This window comes from Brienomyrus brachyistius, chromosome 1 (genome assembly GCF_023856365.1).
Source record: "Brienomyrus brachyistius isolate T26 chromosome 1, BBRACH_0.4, whole genome shotgun sequence".
NCBI classification, from domain to species: domain Eukaryota; kingdom Metazoa; phylum Chordata; class Actinopteri; order Osteoglossiformes; family Mormyridae; genus Brienomyrus; species Brienomyrus brachyistius.
Window position 1 is genome coordinate 38,619,930 of NC_064533.1, and position 20,769 is coordinate 38,640,698.

At 41.4% G+C, this 20,769-nt stretch overlaps 1 protein-coding gene across 2 annotated transcripts in view; it reads right to left on the reverse strand.

The window, feature by feature from the left end:
- The window catches only part of LOC125748642 (anosmin-1), a 33,419-nt gene that overhangs the window by 12,343 nt on the left and 307 nt on the right, over positions 1-20,769 (reverse strand). For both annotated transcript variants that reach the window (XM_049025184.1, XM_049025104.1), the window contains exons 2-3: positions 14,088-14,135; positions 94-156 (exon numbers count right to left, since the gene is read on the reverse strand). In XM_049025184.1, coding sequence (XP_048881141.1) covers positions 94-156; positions 14,088-14,135 — 111 coding nt within the window. The remainder of the gene's footprint in view (positions 1-93; positions 157-14,087; positions 14,136-20,769) is intronic.

Sequence of the window (20,769 nt, forward strand, 5' to 3'; positions counted from 1 at the left end):
CTGTCCTCAGTTTGGGTGGTTGTTACTTGACGCTCCGTCTGCCATACTTTCCTTCATGGAATCCCAGTGCTTATCGTCGGCACGGTGACGTACCTCGCACAAGTCCTGGCACTGGTTCTCCTTCAGATCCCAGGATTCCTTGCAGGGCTCCAGGCACTGAAAAAAGACACGAGAGCAGTGTTGTTAGTTCAGAGGCCAAACCACATGAAAGAGCCGATCCTCACTGGAGCAGAGACCGCCATCTCGTCCACCCGGTCCACCTCACAGCCAAGACCCACGTCCAGAGGAGTTTCACTATTCTGGGATGCCAATCCAGAACATACAACCCACCCACCCCCCCACGAAAGTGCACTGTGGCCCTGGGAGAAGTGAAAGAATTATTGAGGAAGGGTTAGACGCAGGTACCACAAACCACAGCCTACAGGTTTTCCATTCCAGTGCCCCTTTTATAGAGCTCACCGTCACATCTGGACAGGGCACCTACCTGGCACGAACATCAACATCTGCTCTCCAGTTTCACACACTTGCGTCATGCACAAACAGCCTCGCTGATGAATGATGCTCCCTGTGAATTTCTGGGATTCCCTCTCAGAGCACATGGAACATATTTACTCAATTTGTTGCATGGGCAGCGGATGAAAGTGGGGCTTAATAATACAACCGTGCCACAAAATTAATAACTTAAGTGTACTTTGGATTATTTAATGAAACATATCATATTTAAACACAGACACGATCCTGAAATGGGTCTACAAAGAGCCAAATGTGACTTCTTCTTGTACATAGGACTTAAAGTAGCAAATAATATCGCTCCCTGTGAAACCTGGCAAATAATCAGGACCACAGGTGGCTTTAAGAAAAAGATTCGTCCTACTGACATTTCAGTCTGAAAAGGATAAGAAAACACTGCCTTCAGAAATGAAGATAAACACAGGGCCACCAGGGCAAGCTGCATAATTACACATTTTAGGGTGAACCTCCTTCAGAAAATGTCCTCATAACAACATGCACGTGTTGTGGTCGCTTTGCCTTTTACAGATAAATGAAGTGCCTCTCACATCATGGGCTCTAACCTGCAGAGAATGACAAGGCTGGTAAATACGTCTGTAATTTTATTATTTGGTGTAACTGATGTCATCTGGGAATGCTTTGGAAATCGTACATCTCACCCGGCCATCTGCGGAGCTGTTCTCCCAAAGCTGTCTGAAGAGATAAATTTCTCACTCTAGCTAGTAAAATAAATGCCAGCTTTAACCACCATCACTTGACCTTAAAACCAGCTCTTCTTAACCTTCTTTCCGAAACTAAACAGTCACATTAATTACCCAGGGTCGCCGATCCTCGCAGGTCCTTGTGGTGAATGCAAGATAAACTGATTTAATTTGAAAGGCAATCAGCAATATTACAGCTAATTTCCAGTCATAAATACTTCCCATTATCGTTGACATATGGCTCGACTTCTTTTTCTACTGAACTGCTTTGCACTCTAGGTTACCATAATGTAATTAACTAGTGAAGTGTAACCATCTTTTTATGATACGTATAATAAGAGCAGTAGAAACCCTCCCCTGCAAAAACACAAATGCCTAAAAAGAATTTCACACAGCCGCCAAGAGAGGTGGCTCTCGTTATGATGCTTTCATTTCCTCATTAAAGTGAGTCATGGTCGTTCCACAGCACTCAGTGAAAGGTGTACTCCTTTTTATGGAGTGTGTGGGAAAGAGCCCACCTCCAGCCAGCCAGTCATGGTCCCTGTGCTCGCCTGCCAGCCTCTCAGTGCAGCGATTCTGGTCGCTCCATTATTGTTTGACCCACCTCAATGCCACAAATGGCTTTGTGATGCTGATGGCTTCATAAGAGTAACAGAGTATTACTTGCAATTGATGGAAAGACTTGAATTTTATTTGCAAATGTAATAAAGTAACATGAGGCAAATGATCTTCAGGAATACGTGACAAAGGTGTCATTGAAGAGTAAATTTCCACAATTCCACAATTTTTTTGTTGTTGTTGTTGTTTTTTAGAGGAGACCACCAAAGACCTAAAGTCAGGCTTCCTCATCATATGCTACAGAACTGGGAACCAAAGCTCACTCAGTTCATCCAACGAAGACCTTAAATCAAATTTCAAAAACTCCACAGAAATGGGCAGAGTTAGTCTTAGGAATTTTCTCTTCCGTTGTTCCTCACTGAAATTCACTTGTGAAGTATTAATAAGGTATGACGTCGTATAAGATTTTGAGCAAGAAGGGAGTAAGAATGTTGTTTAAGAAAATGGTCAACCAGAAACCACCATCCACCCTGTTCTGCAGCACAGCGCAAAATGACTTTGGTATGATAAGGAAACAGACCCTTGGGTAGCAGTGAATCTCTCTGATCCAATGTGGTAATCTGCCACCTTGTGTGCTGAAATCCAGAAAATCTGCTTCATTTTATTGCACTAATAAGCCTGCTTTCTGCTCACAAGTCCCTCCCAAGTAGCTTATAGACACAGATGACCTCTAATGAAACTGTTCCAGATGCAAAATGCCTCTCCCTCCCTCAGAACCCATATAGAAGCTACAAGCCTGGTGGATTCCCTACACAAATCACTATACATACACATGTAAGAAGCCCGAGAGCTCTACTGAAGAGCCTTAGGTCTCCAGCTAGAGCAAATTCCTACAATACTCATGGGCCCCTTATACCACAAGTCAAGAGGCTTGGGTCCACCTTTTGGCAGCATTGCAGATAATTCTTATGGAATTAAAGGCAAAGAGGTAACACCCTAAATATTTATGGGACTCCATATGTACTACATTATTAAAAATGACTTACAGTCTAACATTTATTGTTATATGCAAAATTAACATAGCTCTTCCATTTCTCATGATCCATCTACTGCAGACACACAGCAAAAATGTGATGGAAATCTTTCATTTAAGGGTGTGAATACATCATGTATGTGAGAAGGCCCCACCACAAGTGACAGAAGACAATCCATCATTATTTTCAAACTTTTTTGGATCTATTGGGGAATCATCTGCAAAAGATCACGCCAATAATGTTTCACTTCAGGTCTGGTCCCACCTCCAGATTTCACATTTGTTTAAATCACAAAGGTGAAAGCCTGCACTGGGGAATCCCTTTGTGTGGAAAGTTGTGAACATAGGTCTAGTTAACTAGCTGCTTTAGGCAATGCCTGTTGGCCTTCACATAATTATCAGCATGGGGTGGGTACTTGGGGGCCAATGGAAGATGTGGGGAGGGTGGTTCCTGGAGTAAATTTGCCCACGAGAATGGGGCGCCATCATTATCCAGCCATCATAAAAGCCCACATTTGCAAGAAGGAATAACTGGAACAACGGAAACTATGAATAATGGGAATGAGACAGAGTAAACAAATACATATGGATGAATGGTGCCCAAGTGTTTCCCTTCGGTTTATGAAGCGTGAGGCGCTACCGGTGGAGATCGCCACGGGCGACATAACACAAATAAGGGAGGGAAACACACATGCCTGATGTAATTTGGAAGAAATGCTTTCCCATGCATACCGGACCTATACCTGTAAACATGGAACACAGATGATAGAGAAGGGGCGTGCATGAGGCGTGCATGAGGTATGCATGAGGCGTGCACGGGGCGTGCACGAGGTATGCATGAGGCGTGCACGGGGCGTGCACGAGGTATGCATGAGGCGTGCACAGGGCGTGCATGAAGTGCGCATGAAGTGTGCATGGGGCGGGCATGAGGTATGCATGAGGTGTGCATCAGGCAAGCATGGGGTGTGCATGAGGTATGCATGAGGCACGCATGAGGCGTGCATGAGGCGGGCATAAGGGGTGCATGGGGCATGTATGGGGCGTGATGAGGTATGCATGAGGCGTGCATGAGGCGTGATGAGGTATGCATGAGGCGTGCATGAGGCGTGATGAGGTATGCATGAGGAGTGCATAAGGGGTGCATGAGGCATGCATGAGGCACGCATGATGCATGTATCGGGCATGATGAGGTATGCATGAGGCGTACATAAGAGGTGCATGAGGCATGCATGGGACATGCATGAGGCGCGCATGAGGCATGTATGGGGCATGATGAGGTATGCATGAGGCGTGCATGGGCCGAGCATAACAGGTGCATGAGGCGTGCATAGGGCATGCATGAGGAGTGCATAAGGCATGCATGACACGCATAAAGCATGCATAACTTTTCTGGCTGATATGGTTAGTGCTGCAATGAGCATGAAATTTAAGTAACTGATAAAGGTATCACTAAAATGTAAACTGTTTGTACAAATTCAAAAATAATGACTCAATTGTAGATAAATGGTGGAAGATGGATGAATGAATAATGCCCAACCAAAAGGCGTTTATGATACGTCAGTTACCTTCCCTTTTGTCATCTCGCGGACCCCACAGTGTATAGAAATATGGGTTCATGACTTTTTCCCATCCACTCTCCCACAAGGCTTCTGTTGACAGGTCAATTGTGAGTTAGGGTTAATATGATCTCTGTCTTTCATCAGCATTGTATTGCAAGAACATGGACTCTGCTGTATGACTGAAGACATGACCGAATTACACTGATTCCTAAATGTCTATGAAGCCAGCAGCCTTCCTGGTCACCAGAGTGATACATCCCATCTCATCACCTCATCACTCTCCTCATTGTTTCCAAGCAAAACAAGACTTCTGCACTTAATGTTTCATTCTATGACCAAGATAATCAAATTTCTGTGCCAGGTTGTTTTTTATTATTATTCTTATTTAAATCAGATGCATTTGATGGGAGGGGGCAATCACCCCACCCCTGCAGGAGACAGAATATAGCATAATCTCACGGCGATCACAAACTGCGGCTTGAAACCACCCAGAATCTCAATCATGCCTCGGCTTTGCTGCACTCACAACTGCCAGTAAAAATGTATGGGCCCTCTCAATTACACCCGATTTCTGAGTGTGGTCATATTTATGGACACCCGCACCCACTTGGCTCCTAAGACAGGTCCCAGTGCACACCCTGTGGCGCCCCACCCACTCCTGCCAGCGCTTCTCTTCTCATCCCCAACACTCATGACCAGGCTCCTGTCGGCCCCATATACTCCCAAACACACATACAGCCGCTACAAGAGCTTATTTTCCTTTATGGAGCTGCTCCCTCACATCTCATTATTATCACATTCAAAGTGTCGCTCCTCTCCATCCAGCTGAACAATAAAATAGAGCTTTTCAATTCGCCCCCCATCCGGTAAGGCAGTAAAAATTGGTTTAGAGAAAACAAAGCAAGCGGATGCCTTGAGATTTCAGAACTATAAGTTGTGCAGCTGCAATAGAGGAGGATGAAAGCGCTGCTTTGACTTCAGTGGCCTGAGGGAATAACAAATCAGACTTAAGTTCACTTTTCAATGCTCTTCATAAGGAATATTCTCTGGGAAAGACTCTGTCTTCTTCATACATAAGTACAAAATCTCTTGTCTCCATCCAGAAATATTGTTTTTTTTTTTTTTGAGACACCAGTATGTAAAATATTTCCCATGCATCTGTGCATAAATATTTATGAGGAAATAGGTCTTTTTCTCAACATTTTCCTCTGTTTGACAGATGCAGGGATATGCTGGCAGAGTATAAATGTCAACAATACGCACGTCAGATATAAAACTGAAATCCATGGCACGCTAAGCAGCAACTCCATTTCTAAACAACCAAGACCACTATAGCAATAGATGCTGGGTCAATGTAAGGAGCGGACAGGGAGGGCATCTGTCAGGGAGGGGTGAAGTGCAGGGATCACCTGTAGGCAGGTAGCCATTAATCGACTGCCAATTCATTAATGGTTAATTTTTATTGACCTGTTATTTCACATGCCTGAAAGGTATGAAACAGGCTCCACGTTCATTAGGGAACAGGGTCTTTGGAGGTGTGTTTGGTCCCAAGTAAACAAACAAACAAACAAACAAGCATATAAATCCTCATTACTTCCCCTTATTCTTCTGATTACATGGATGTATTTCCATTTGTCACCATAGTATTTGGAAGCTGAGAAGTAAAAGGCAGATTCTTTAAAGGGCCCTGACATGTAACTCCATGTTTAATGGCTAAGACCTCCCACATTTTTCAGTATGTAAAGGATATGAATTTGACACAGTCCAAATGATTGGTACAAATAGTTTTATGGTTTCATGACAATAAAAGTAAATAGCCTTTAAAAGAAGCTGACTTCCTGTGGGAGAAAATTCAAAACAGGTTCTCTGTTTGAGTTTTTTGGTTACATCGGCTCCTTTGTGCTTTTGTATTTACAGGATTTGTGATTTGGAGACAATGCACAAGCGATAGCAGATAGGAGGGCATGTGACACGGGCTGTTTGGCTGAGTGAATGGGAGAGACATGCTGTGTGTACTTTTCGTGTCGTGCTGTAAACGCCTAGCTGCCGTCTTCTGTGCCACGCAATAGGAATGATGCCCAGTTGGGGGCGCAGCAGGTGGTATTACACAAAGAGAATTTAATTATTTATCTGAGCGCAGTTAGAGGAAAACACAACAAAGAAGCTCAGAGAAATATCTCAGCAGAGGGGGCTGGGGGGTGGGAGGCGGGATCATGAATTATGCATGGGTCCACACAATCGGGGGGGGGGGGGTTGCCTTATTTATGAGCTTTTAAAAAAAGGTTTCACTGCGGGCGGCTGCTTGAGCTCATTCCGCTAAGGAATGAAACATGTCTATCGCCATAATGACACGGCACTGAGCCACCGCATCACACCAAGGTAGCAATGCCACTGTAGACACGCTTTGGGCCCTCATCTTAACATATGCGAAAGAAGCAGCAAAACTGCCGCTGGCTGAATATATGTGAGTTTGCTGGCCTTCTGCATTTTCATAGCTGTAGACTTTCTAATTCAGTTCCTGTTCAGATCCATGCTTCCTGCTGGCTGTTAGCTGTTGTTCTACCATTGGGCAACCCTGGGAAGAGCACTACCCCTACTCGTCATGCATGCAGTCTGTTGTACCATTTATTTTTCCCCAGACATTTGAACTTTTTTTCTTTTTTTCCATTTTTATGCTTTTATTGAAAAAGACACAGTCACGTATTTAAAGGGGTGTCTTCTTGGGGCATTTAATAAAAAAGTAGCAAATGTTATCGTTGTACCCTAAATTGATTTTAAATGGAAAATCACAACTTACTATTATATTCTTTTAAAAATAAATAGCCAGATGCTGGAGAAAATTTAAACCACCGTTTAGGCTTGATTATTATGACTTGAACAGAATTTTCAATTACAGAAATTTGAAATGATAAGCATATCCGAGAATCCGATTGCTGACATTTCATCTCATTTAATGCGATGGTATTAAGACCATGATACCTTCACCATGGCTGTCCTCCAACCGAAAAAGGTATCGGCCCCCTGTGCCCACATCTCGTGATCTAATTCATTCTGCCACTAGAAGGAAAGCGGTGCGTTGCTAGCTGGCAGTTGTGTTTAAAGATAAGTAGCACTCATGCACACTTTGGGATTGAAGGGATTACAGGCAATTAAATTCAATTGGACCGTGTTGAGTGGCCCCTGCTGGGTGTATCCTGAGCCGAGACGAGAAACAAAGACACATGACAAGGTTTGTACACTAACGAGCTCTGATTCCTGCTGTGACAGCCGTGGAGTCCACAGTCAGCCCACGGATGGTGGATCGTCTCAGCAGAGACGTCTGAGCCTGTCACACGCTGACTGATTTCTGACATACTCTTCATAGACAGCAGGTGGCGAAGTGGTTAAGGTTTTCGTGTCTTAAACCCACTCATTGTGACCACAGGGAAATGCCAATATGAAGGAGAAGAAGAAGAATAACAAGCCATTTTCACAAAACATTCTAAATTAAAAACATGCTCTATCATTGTCCTTAAAGCTCACGACAGTCAGAAGAGACTGGAGTCTTTCCAAGCTTTCAGTGTCTCTCAATTTCCATCCCACTCAGCAGCAGAAATTTTCTGGCTATATCAACATGTGTTTAAACAACCAACCTCAGGGCGAGCTCTTTCAGTCTGTGCCGTGCATGTTAAGTGTAGCCTACAGGCAGGGTAGGGATTACGGTCAGGATTAAAAAGAAAACTGAGAGATCTGAATAAATGAGGAATGATTAGACATTTAAGCCTACAGATAAGCGGTGGTTAGGGATTTCAGCAGCTGCAGTTGCAACATTGATTGTACTGTCCAAGCTGACCCACTGGTCCTTAGTAAATGTTCTTAGCACCACAGAAACCTGTTCGGTTGATATGGATCCAAAAAAAAAACCATCATCATTATCATTAAAACTCTGGAGCAGGCACCCGAGTGGCACTTCATGATGCACTGTGTCTGTGTATCCATACTTACTCATCCATCCATTCATTCATTCACACAACTCTATTGATCTATCAGTGAGTGCACAAGAACTCTGTTAACCCAAAATAAATGTAACTGGGTTTGACAGGAGCATAGCCAATGTGATTTTAGGCCAACCTCCAGCGGGGGGGTTGGTGTGTCTGTGGGTAAACTCACATGCCACAAACGGCCCATTTGTCTGCATGCTTGGGGAGGATGTGTGCTGTTGGGCTGACTTCCCTTTGGAATGTCCTGACAATGGCCCCAGGGATCCACCCCCATCTACCAACGGAGAACTTGGCATCTGCGGCCACTGCGAGCCCTTATGACATCACTACATTGAAGAATCAGCTGCATATTTTAGGCTCCACAATCATTTTAGTCAGACAACAAGGAGCAGAAATGTGCAAAACTTCCATTCCATGAGATCTGCAAAATGAATCCCTTCTTTATTTTACTAATCATTGAAACATAATAAGAGCACATTAACAATTAATGGAGACTGATGCAATTTGAACAACTTACAGAAGGGACATAATATTTTGATAGGAGGCCAGTGACAAGACATTGATTACCCTAAAGTTGATATTCAGTTGAAGTGCATTTATTCACTGAGCCAACAGAGAGTGGACATCGTGCCAGACGGGAATATTACAATGACAAATCCTTACATTACTGCCAAACATCAGGGGGCTCGCCGATCTCACTTTAAATCATGGAAAGCACAAAGGGGATCTCCCTCATCTCTGCACGCCTTTCTCAGCAGGCGAAGGAGGAGATCCAGGCTGTTCCAACGCATATGCATTTATCAGGTCCTGCCAGATCAGACAAGACGAAAAGGAAAAAGACACTATCGCTATCTACCACTCTGTGACAGAGGATGTGTTTCCCATCCAATAGGGTTTTTGTAAACTTTCCTGCTGGACATAGTCTCTTCTGAGAAGGAAGTATAGAAACTAAATACAATAAATGCTACAGATTTGGTGATCGAGCAGAATATTGGGAATGTTTGAGGGCATTTTCTCTTTGTATTCATTAAAAACCATGTGTCACTATACTCCAAATATATAACTCAACCGATGGCTTGCAACTAGCTAAACTGTGAGGAATAAATCTTGAGACATTGACCTTGGCTTCAGCATTCACAGAGTCAAAGATACATTAGCCTCATTTAGACCTTCAAACTTTGAGAAATAGATATATGGATATATCAATGAAGCAAGCGTTGAGCTAGCTGACAATCTGTGGTCCTCCTCTTGATTCCGCAGCCTTCCTGTGCCACCCAAAATGCAAGTAACAAGCTACACAATTTCAAGCAATAGTGTAGCCCCCTCCCTCCACCAGAGGAAACTTAACAACTGTGACCGAAGCAGACCCCTCCTGCTGGGGGCTGACATGCCCTTCTCATTCTTCCAGTGCCACCCACACGCTAGGCGCTGAACGGGGGTGTCACACCGGCCAAACCGTAACACATGTAGATATATGTACTGTATGCTCGGACTACAGCCACAATTCACAAGCTCATGTGTACTGGAGATACATAAGGAACGACTAGCAGAATTAAAGACACCTATATAACAAATTTTATCCTGATGCAGATATTATCCTGATACAGGATGCAAAGATTTTAATATATTCCTTGTAAACCTTCCCTGCAGTGTGATGGTGGGAGTTTGAATCCCTCTAGATCAGAGAGTCAGTTTCTCAGCATAAAAAAGCCCAGGACTGTGTATTGAGGTATCTCACAGCTTTGTGACGCTAATGCAATGAACTGGGGATTTTGTGTTATCGTCCTTTGCCTTGCAGGGGTAAGGCAGGGTGTCAACCACATCCTGTTTGGACTGTATTGGCATGAACAAAAGGTGCTGTAGAGCACATCCTAGTAGACAAACAGGTTCAGCCTCACTCAACAACAAAACAGCCCACAAGCACTCATCTTTGCACTTCTTTCAGAGGACAGATGAATTTTGGCGCACATTGTGAGGTGAAACATAAAGGTCCCACAGAAAGACCCAGTGCTGATGCTGACACATTGACAGAGCAAGCCGGAAGGAGTGCTGTCTTATGCTGAAATGTGCACTCCTTTCTGATGAAGATTAATGCTCACTCAAGGCAGCTCCTCTGCTTCCAGCCTGACTTTCATTGGACTGATTGACCTAGAAAATTGACTATTGTTAAGGGAGTCAGGCGTTTTTTAGCATGAGAAAGGGAGGGAGAGGGGCTTTGAAAGGCGTAACTGAACTGGAGGCCGTTTTCCCATGATGATCAATTTAAGTAAGATCCGTTTTCAATGCTGACATACTTTAAGTGAACAGAAATTGTTCCTCTTTACTCAGGCATTTCATGCGAGCCACATTTCACAGATTAAGAAACCCGGGTATATCACCTCTGCTTATGAGAATCTCAGTCTGATGCAATTAAATGTCTGCAAACCATAAGTCGATAAAACAGTTTTTTTATGCAGAAGATGTTTTTCCATTAAAGATGTTTTCAATATGTTGGATACCAGCTAACGGGATCATCAAGTTCATTGGCTCACCCCATTTTCCTGTGAAAAATTGCTGAAAAGAAGCTAAAGGCTTACTTCCTGTTTACGCTGGGAGCCTGGATAATTTGAAATCAATGCCAGTTTTTGATTCTGCGCACGAAGCACTCATTGGAGAAAAAAGTTTGTGCTCTTTCTGCCCTTCATAATCCAAATATTCAGCCAGAAGCAATGAATAAACTCCGCATTGCTTATATTATTGGCAACACTGACGATATATGTTTCATCTTTTTTTTTCCAAGCCAAAGTATGACAGAGAGGTACAATAGCTCACACAAAGGTTTGCATTCCTCGTCTTCTGGAGTCTCCATGCTGAGCAAGGGCAGGACTTTGAAACGGCATGCTAATGACTCCTTGGCACTTCCAAGTGCCCCCTCTGTCCACCATAGCAAGAGGGCAGCAGAGTTTAATTACAATGACAATGGGGTTGCTGGCAGAAGGGTCAGCCTTAGACAGGGTGTACGAGATGGGCGAGATCACCACTGCAGTCCCAGATTAAACTGGGAAGCTTTGATTTCCTCCAGGGCTGACAGATGGAAGAGGTCAGGCCCCCCTTTGTTGGAGTCATTAACTAATCTTTCCGAGTCCATTGTCTGTGGAAGGACCCCAAGAGGAGCCCCCACAAACCCCACAGAGCCACACCGCAGAGCTCAAAACTCCGCTACATTCTCTTCCCCCCTTTGACTTTCAGATTCACACTTTCCTGCTCATTTTCCAGAGGAGACTAATCAGGCACCCCCGAGTCAATCAGGCCCTGGACCATGCGAAACGTAGCCCAGTGAACAAATTGTTCAAACGAGCATGGGGCAATTGTGATCTTGACAGAGTGCCTCGGTAAACACTTTAGTCTATTATTCGGCTGAGTGGCGCTAATAAAGTTCCAGCAGCCAAAGTCCCTCTGTTGTTTTTGTTTTGACCCTTGAAGTAAACTTGAAAAAGCTGTGTCTAGTCACTAGTGAAGCAGTACAAACAAACGCAAGGAGTTAATGTGTATATTTACATAACATTACTCTACAGTAGATAAATAAATTATATTCATTTGCCAAAAAATGAAAATCCCTCCAAATCGAAAAAACAACCATTGCCTTCCTATATTACTGTCAATTTAATCATCATATCACTTTCTTAGACTGACTTTAAAATAAAAAATAGGAATGACTTCCATCTTAAGGTACAGCTGATAAATGTCATGCTTGTTTAAGCTGAAAACACTCCCAGACGTTTTAACAGCCTGGCTGTGCAGCTGTGTGTGAGCGTGTGATTGGCCATATATTCTCCCCAACTTAAAACATGCACTATGATCAGCTGTAGCAAGGTGCTACCCGCCACTGTTACAGAAAGGGAAGGCTGCAGGTGCTGTAAGAAGAGCAAACGAGAGCGAAAGGCTTCCTCCTCTCTAGCCAAACGTGCATCTCGTTCTCATTTTCATGTCTATTTAACAATCTCAGTTAATCATATTCGTTTTATATTCGTATTTTTTGCATTTATTGGCATGAGACAGAAAAAACACCCATTATTTAATCGCCTTATTTACTGCTTACATTTTCAAGATGTCCTGTTCTATACCTTCAAATGTAAATATATGTTAGTAAACGATAATAAATATATTTTCTAACAACTTAAATAAATGAGTGATGACACACCTCTGTAGCAGAATATTCTGTTTCCAACTTCACCATAACCTAAGTCAGAGTCCATTTTCTGCACACGATGCACCCAAAGATGTATTTAACCTCATTGGGTAGATTTCACTGTCCATAACCATTCAAATGAGGATTTCATTGCACTCTCCACAAGACTCAAAGACTGAGAAGTGACAGAAAGAATATGCTGTTACTGTACGGTTGATGAAACATCTTTTTTTTTTGTGACCTTTCAGAAGTAATGAGGTGTAGCTTGAAAACAAGGACTCCTTGGCAGACTCTGTTTCAGCACTGAACACTGTTTGTTTAGGCGTGTGTGGACAAAATATTTCTGCGTAAGAGGTGCAGTGATGAATTTTGCATAGTGGACAGCTTTCATAAGCAAGCAATATGTTCCAGGAACATTTTTTTTTACCTTTGGGACATGATTTATAATGTGGCTTACAATAAGACTAGGTGAGGAGCTCTCATATTGTGACTCTCCCTTCTTTCCAGTAAACACAGACTCAGATGAAATCACAGACACATGCTATTTGTCATCACCCTGACAATGTACATACCTCTGCCGTTCTATCACTTACTCCTCTCGTCTCTCCGTTTTCTACTCAAATGATGACAGCATGTAGTTTTTTCTCCTGACTTAGTACCAGTAGAGACACTGGGTCCTGCTTTCCTGCCTTGTACTCAGACAGTGTGTGTTGACATGGGTCCAAATCTAAATATTGTGAAGGCAGGACACCACATGCTCTGATGTCATCCTGACTCCAAACAGCCATAGTCCTGCAGCACAGCTTACTGAAGCCAGGACAACCAGCTGAGCATCATCAACACCCGGGACAGAGTGAGAGGACACCCTGGACCCAGCTTTCAGGATGAGATGCTGTCACAATGGAAGAAATCCAGTCACCAGGGAAACCAATGGCAATGCAGCTATTTTGGAAAAGCAGACGTTCCTGCAACCTCCATATATATACCTATATATACCAACAGAGTGAAACAGGCCAGTTCGTTTTCAACACACTGACCCTTTGAAAATTCAACATCAAATGTGTCTTATAACACATTGTCAATTTAGTGGAAATTGCATAACAAAACAGGTACTTAAACTCATAGGAATAAATATGATAAAATTATAAGGTACTATTAAATCTGCATTAATAACAATAATGTTAATTCCACCCACTGGTCTTTTATACATTTATGAATGTTATAGCATTTTATAAGTAGGTATTGTGAGTCTGTAACCCAGTTCATCATTCAAGGCACATAAACCTTATTAGCTGGGAAGTACTCAGAAAGATATAATGGAGGGGGACGACTGCAATCTGATTCGCAGACACTTAATGCTCAATAAACCATTATGGCTAAAAGTCTCTTAATTAGCTTCCACTTATATAAGATTTCCATTCTCTACAAGTTAATTATGTGCTTGATTACCATTAGCTACATGCCAGACTGTATGTGTGGAGATTTCCCTCAATGTATACGGGCTCCGTTCTCAGTTTCATCGGAAGTAACTGAATGTTACTCTCAGCACATGTAACACATGCTCTCCTGTGACATTACCTTTGAGCACTCTTTATGGCTCTGACACCAGCCCAGAGATCCATTTCCCTAGAACACAGAACAAAGAAGAGCACATCAACACCTCATTTTCACACTGCGGTGTTTCACCACGCATACTGTTTAAATAATCAAATACTTTCAACAGTACAACAAAATCAACATAGAAAAACCATCCGATACGTTTTAGAATGATAGTCATCTCCTAGTCCAAAGTTAAACAAATGCCCCACTTTTGCAGACACATTCAACAATGGGATATAATTTCTGAGGTTTTACAGTGTGGTCAGTGAGCCAAACTGAGAAGCCATTTCCCCAGCCAGCCTTGTTTAGCAGAAGACTGTGACCTCAGCTCCTGCTCTCGCATTTTGTTCACTGACATTTAGCAAAGGTAACCCAAACAGCAACTTCAGCCAATCCTCCCTCAGAGACAGGGAGCGCTACTCAGACTAATGTGTAGGGAAGGGCCAAGCTGCTGGGTGCTGGGACTCAGACCTCAGTGTTAAGTGTGTCTGAGCAAAGAAGCAGTTTCTTGTCTTTCAGTATAAGTAGTTTCTCAGCACTTCACGGAAGGAGTGGTTTGCTCATGTCCACACTGCTATATTTTTGTGTAAACACTTTTTCAGCTGTTTCAAATGGAAACAATCTCCACTGTGCATCGACACAGTCACCAGTAAATTAATTTCTCTGTACACAAATATGCAGCAGTCACACTGTGTAACACACTATTTAGCTGCATACAGGTAAGCAACAGGGAAAACGCCACTGAAACCAGCTCCTCTATACCTGCCATAGTGAAGTACCTTTTACTTCCATGCAGGGAGATCAGGTGACCAATCAGACATTGTAACTAGTACGATCAAATCAGGGAAGGGCCATGTGATAAGTAAGGTCCAATCAGGGCATCTTCAGAGCCTGCATTTTCATAAGTCTTCGTTTTCACTCCTCCACAGTGCAACGCTGAATTTTCAGAAGTACACAGTTTTGAGAGGGTTATGAAAAGTCTCTGTATTGGGGGCTGAGAACTCCGAGGTAATGAGGACCAAAGCTGGAGACAAGGATGCAATTTAAACTAAAACGCAACAGTGCGGATGTAGCCTTGAGTTTGTAGGGAAATGCAATGCAGTTCACTCTGCTGACAACTGACAACTTACTTAAAGAAGAACATATTTTAATATATTTAGTAAATAGCCAAATCACATCTTACTGACTGATTTACAGTGTTCAATAATGAAATATCACTAGATTTTCTTATATAATTGTAACACAGTGGTTAATGCAGCACGATGTGAGCTTTAATACAATAAGCCTGGATGCTTGAAACATGGTTTAGGCTGTCGCAATAATTAATAATTCTAGGAGACCTTAAAACATCACAGTTGACAAGATACTGTGCCTACGATGTGTTACTGTGATGTATTCCACTGGTGCTAACTGGATTGGTAGTAGGTACCACAACAGCTGAACAGAGACTTGTAACCTGCTGGATTAGGTCTTCTCTTGGGAGATCTTGCCCTAATTTACCTCAGCTAAACATTCTAGGTATTCCACAGAATACCTAAAACAACATCATACTTTTAATACTGTGTTCTTTTCAAGCAAGAGGTCACTGCATGCCCCATATACCTGCACTGTGCTGCAAGTTACAGACGACAACAGGGAATTGAAGAACTGGATGACTATAACATTGCTGACTAGGAGTCTGTTTAAGTTCAATGTCAAGTTCAAAGCCACTTCACATAATGTAATCTACTGGAAATTCCCAGTGAGATTTTGGAAAGAAAAAGACTTAATTTGCAGTGTGGTACTAGTGAACCTTCAAACACAGTGTCAAGGGTAGGGGCGTGTCCATCTTCAAAGAAAGCCATAGTCAATGACAAATACTGGAACATCTGATGTAATTCACCATTTTCATATTCAAAAATAGGCTGTCACGTTAATTTACATTATATTTTCCATTTTGTTTCATGACATGCAACCGATTGCATGGTTTTATAAAACCAAAAACGATTTGCTCTCATGTCAGATATTACTATACATTATAATTTTAATGAATGTTAAAACATGCTTAAAATCATTGCTTGATTAACTGTGATGAAAATGTATTAACACTGATGAATTTCTTTACAATCTCTAAATAATCAATGGCCATGTTTATTGAGTAAAGCTCATGGTTATACTAATCACTGAACTTCACTCATTGGTATATAAATTGCCATGGATCTATATATATGTTCTGCTTAATAGTACCAATGCCTTTGACAGGGCTCTGGTGATATTCATAGTCTGGCATCTAGTTCTGATCCATGTCCCTGTCACTGTAATAAAGAGGATCAGGAGGTTGAGGTGCCAGCTGTCCCAGGATGACCCATCCATGTCACACAAAGTACGGATAATTATAGGGCAGATTGTGATCCTTTAAAACCCAGACCACATTCCAAGCCAATTTATCACAATGCAGTGCTAGATACTCGCTGTTCTTGTGTTAATCCACATTTTGTAGAAATGAAACATTCAGAAATTCTGTGAAACACATGCAAAACCCACAGTTACAGACACAGGATTCAATGCTTAGTATTATGTCATTGAGAAGATCAAGAAGAGCACAAAACAGAGGAGTTCATTATGGATCCTGCATACAGAGATAAATCGCAAGGCTGGTGTTGTTTCATTAAGTTCACACACTCTCATATGATATGATACCATCAAGAAGAACCACCTTCAAGTTGAGGGAAAATTCTTTGTCTTATTTTGCCTGTCTGTGTGCGTTTGTGTGTGTCTGTGTGCGTGTGTGTATTACATCATTGTGTGAGAGCTGGATTAAAAAGCAAAATGAATGGATTGCATCATGAAATTTTGCTGACATGACAGGCTGCTTATGTATCAATACAGAGTTTAAATGGGACACTGTTTCTGTCCCAGCAGATTCAGCTCTTTTCTAGATTTTACATGTAAAACTTTATATTTTACTTATCTGAGATTCAGGTTAATTTCTGGAATATGTATAATATACCCGCGACCCGGTAGGATAATTGGTTTGGAAAATGGATGGATGGATGGATGTATAACATAGCATTTTGTTACACTATATCTTTTCACTTTATTTATTCATTATTTTGTAAACCTAGCATTATATTCAACAATAGCAGAATAAACTTCTACATTGGAAGTGTACGTTAAATTTTATACTTTAATCCAGACTCCTCTGTTTATTGTTTATTGCATTTGGAAATATCTCAATATGCAAAGTCAATAAATTTAAAACAACTTAGGTTCTCAGTGAGACCTACTTTATGAAGGCAACTTGTTGAAACATACATAGACTGAGGTCTGTGGAGCACCATTGGTCCAAACTCTCGGACATGTGGTACCTCAGAAGACAAGAGATTTACTGACAAGCCTGTCATGGTTAAAATGCTTTCACTGGGAGGTGAAACCAGGCAACATAGGCCTCTATTCATCCTGTCTTAACTAATGAAAACGGCTACACATGAGACAAGCAGTGGCTGGGCCTGGAATCTACCCAGAGTGATTTTATATCAGAGGAAAACAAGGGAATAGAGCAAATCCACTTTCCAATGTTTTTCTTTCCGCAAATCTCACATGTAAGACATAAACTCTAATAGCCTAGACATTAGGAATGAGTCACTAAATTTAAGATGCAACATTTATTGGCTCTTGGTGGCCCAGCAAAACTACATTGACACACCTTTATTTTTAGACTTATAAAACTTCCTCCTAAAAATAATCTCACATGAGGTAGATGCTTTCGCTGTTGTTGGAGAACAGAGAGATCGTTTAAATACTTGAGAATGTGTTCAAATTCACACCTACATATGAACGAAATCTGTACTTGAATATGATCAGACATTAAGAGACTTCACATGCTAGAGAAGACTGCACTCTGCCCCAAATACTGGTACTGCTAGAATGCACAGAAAACAAACTATAGGTATCCTCATATGAAATAGCTGGATAATAATATTTACAGCATAAAAGATGAAATGTCACATTATTTTATTTACTTTTAAAGCTTCTAAGAAAATCCTGTATAGTCAATGGCAAGAATTAAGAAAATGATAAAAGCATTTTATGGATCCACTTCAAATGCTCCACTGCAATAGTTACTTGCGTTTTCATTTTACCGCTCAGCATTGACAGGCATATGCAGAGTCCACCCCAATAACACGTCCACCCCAATAACTGTTACCAAAGAATATGCCGGGCATTTACAGGATGTGCTCTGCAGCAGTGGACTCTGATCTGTGCTGAAAAATGTACAAACCTATTTCCTGATTTCCAGCTGTTTTAAGAAGTATAAAGGTAAGAGTTTGTAGGGTGTTTTTTCATAACAGAGCTTCATATCACAAGGATATATGGCTGTTTTGGAATCACGGGATTGGTAGTTTGGACAAGTGGATACTGCAAAAAGGGTGGATGTGTGGAAGATTATTATTTTTATGAGAGGTAAATTGGAAGGCCGGGACAAAACGTATTATTTCAGGCAACTACGCACGACAAAAATGACCCTCTGAATCTAAAGCGTCATCCTCCAAATGGCAACAGACGTCTTCATATGAGTGGGCCTGCAGCAACGTCTACTCATTTAAGACAGGAGAGTCCCAGTAATGATGCACCTCACAACCACAGATGGAACATGCTGAGAAATTTGTTGAGGTCAACCCTTGCCAAAAGAAAACAGAGAGCTCTTTAAATAGTAACGTTGTGATCTCCCTAGGCCAGCATCCACAGAGAGGGTGCAGTCTACGAGGTGTGACTGTGACGTTTGGTGGCAGGACACAGGGAGGTGGAGTGTGTTGTTGCAGCTGACCAGACCTCCTGTTTCCACATGGACGTCCTGCTGAGATCACAGTACCTTCCACTTAATGCGCTTATGCAGCAATAGCAAGTTATTTTGAGACTGGCAAACCTGTTGAACCTCTTCTCTCTATCAAAGGTTCGTTATGCTTTGAGTTTTCTGTCAGAATCTCTCTGTTGTTAAAATGAGCAGATGGCTACTACGTTAGTGGCTAAATTATATGAAATATGTCTTTATCCTTATAGACAGAACATTATTAGTAAAGCTGAAGTATCTGCATTGGCTCATACGTCAAGATCTTTAATGAGATTGTGCCTGCAAAGGAGTCAGGTCATAAGACACAAAATCACAAATCAAAAAATCAGATTCTCATTTCATCTTAAGTGCCTAGTGTTGGAAAGCCCACAGTGCTCGTCCACTGTTCGATAATCCATGCAGTGCATAACTGAGTTAATCATTTTATGATTAAACTCAATGGATTATATTATTTTCCATTAGAGTGTGCGTTTGACTGAAACTTGCCTATTTGCCATAACATCGTCATTAAAAAGAAAGTGTTTCCAGAACAATCGATTTCTAATGTTTATAATAGTCGACCATGCTGAAATTAGTAACACTTGCTACAAAGACAATACGATTTATGTCTGAAATGTTTTTTCCACGGTTACATACTGTAATTTCTGTCCAACTGCATTTGCCTATGAAAAGCCTTTAAAGAATTCAAAAGACTTTAAATCGGCTTTACAACACAGTGAAAGACAGATATACGGCGCTCCCTTCTCGGAAGCTCTACATAAAACAGTGCCTCCAATGAAGTGTGAAAACAACTTCAGACATCGCCCGGAGGATCGTACTCTAATGCCTTGCAAATAGCGAGCAGTTATGAAACGCCCAGGTTACAATTTTCGGGCCGGAAAATCAGATTACCAGTAGATTAACAGAATATTAATGCAGAATGCCAAAAGGATATTAACCCCCCGTGTAAAATCCATCTTTTTTATTATTATTTTTTTTAAATCAAATTAATGACATGAGAATTCGGGGATGGAGTAGAAATGTAATTTTAATATATTTAACTCTAAAAGTAAACAGAAGCACTTCGTGTTTTATAATTACATTGATACCCGTCCAAGTTAATAAATAGGCCTAGTACATATTTGGTTACATGCCAACGCCGATTAATGCTGAGACTGCTGTGTAGGTATACGCCAGTAAAACGTACTGTTATAATTCTATATCAACCCTCCCCATTCACAAAGGCTGGGTATGGTAGATGTAATAAAGTGGTAAAAGGGTGGCTTTGGTAACCTGTATAACGGAGTGTATTTTTAAAGAATTGATTGTACTGTCAACATGTGTACAAATCTTCGATTCTTAAAGGCCTGATAACCATTACTCCACTGACCATAATGACATTAACTATAAAGGATCAATTTAATAATTTGCGTACAAGGATGTTAAGGTACCTAAACTGAGAAAAAAAATGATGAAATTCTAAATTGCCGACAGCTATTACTTCACAGATAACTAAATTACGCGCAGCACTCGCAAACTTTACCCGGTCAGTAACTTTGATAACTATATCTTAACGCTATAACAAAAGTTGGATTAAGTAATTATTACGTGATAAATAGCAATGTTATAGGATAATCAATATTCCTATTCTGTTTTTCTATTTTAAAAAATTATATTAACTCCAGATATGTAAATTAGGTGCCTCAAGACAGTTTAAAGTTCACAAAGAACTGAAAAAACGAGACCACGTAAAAGTATGATCATCAAGGCATCAGAACAAATTACAGTTTATACAGTATAGTATAGTACAGTTTATACAGTATAGTGTGCGTGACATCCTTCCTCCGACTC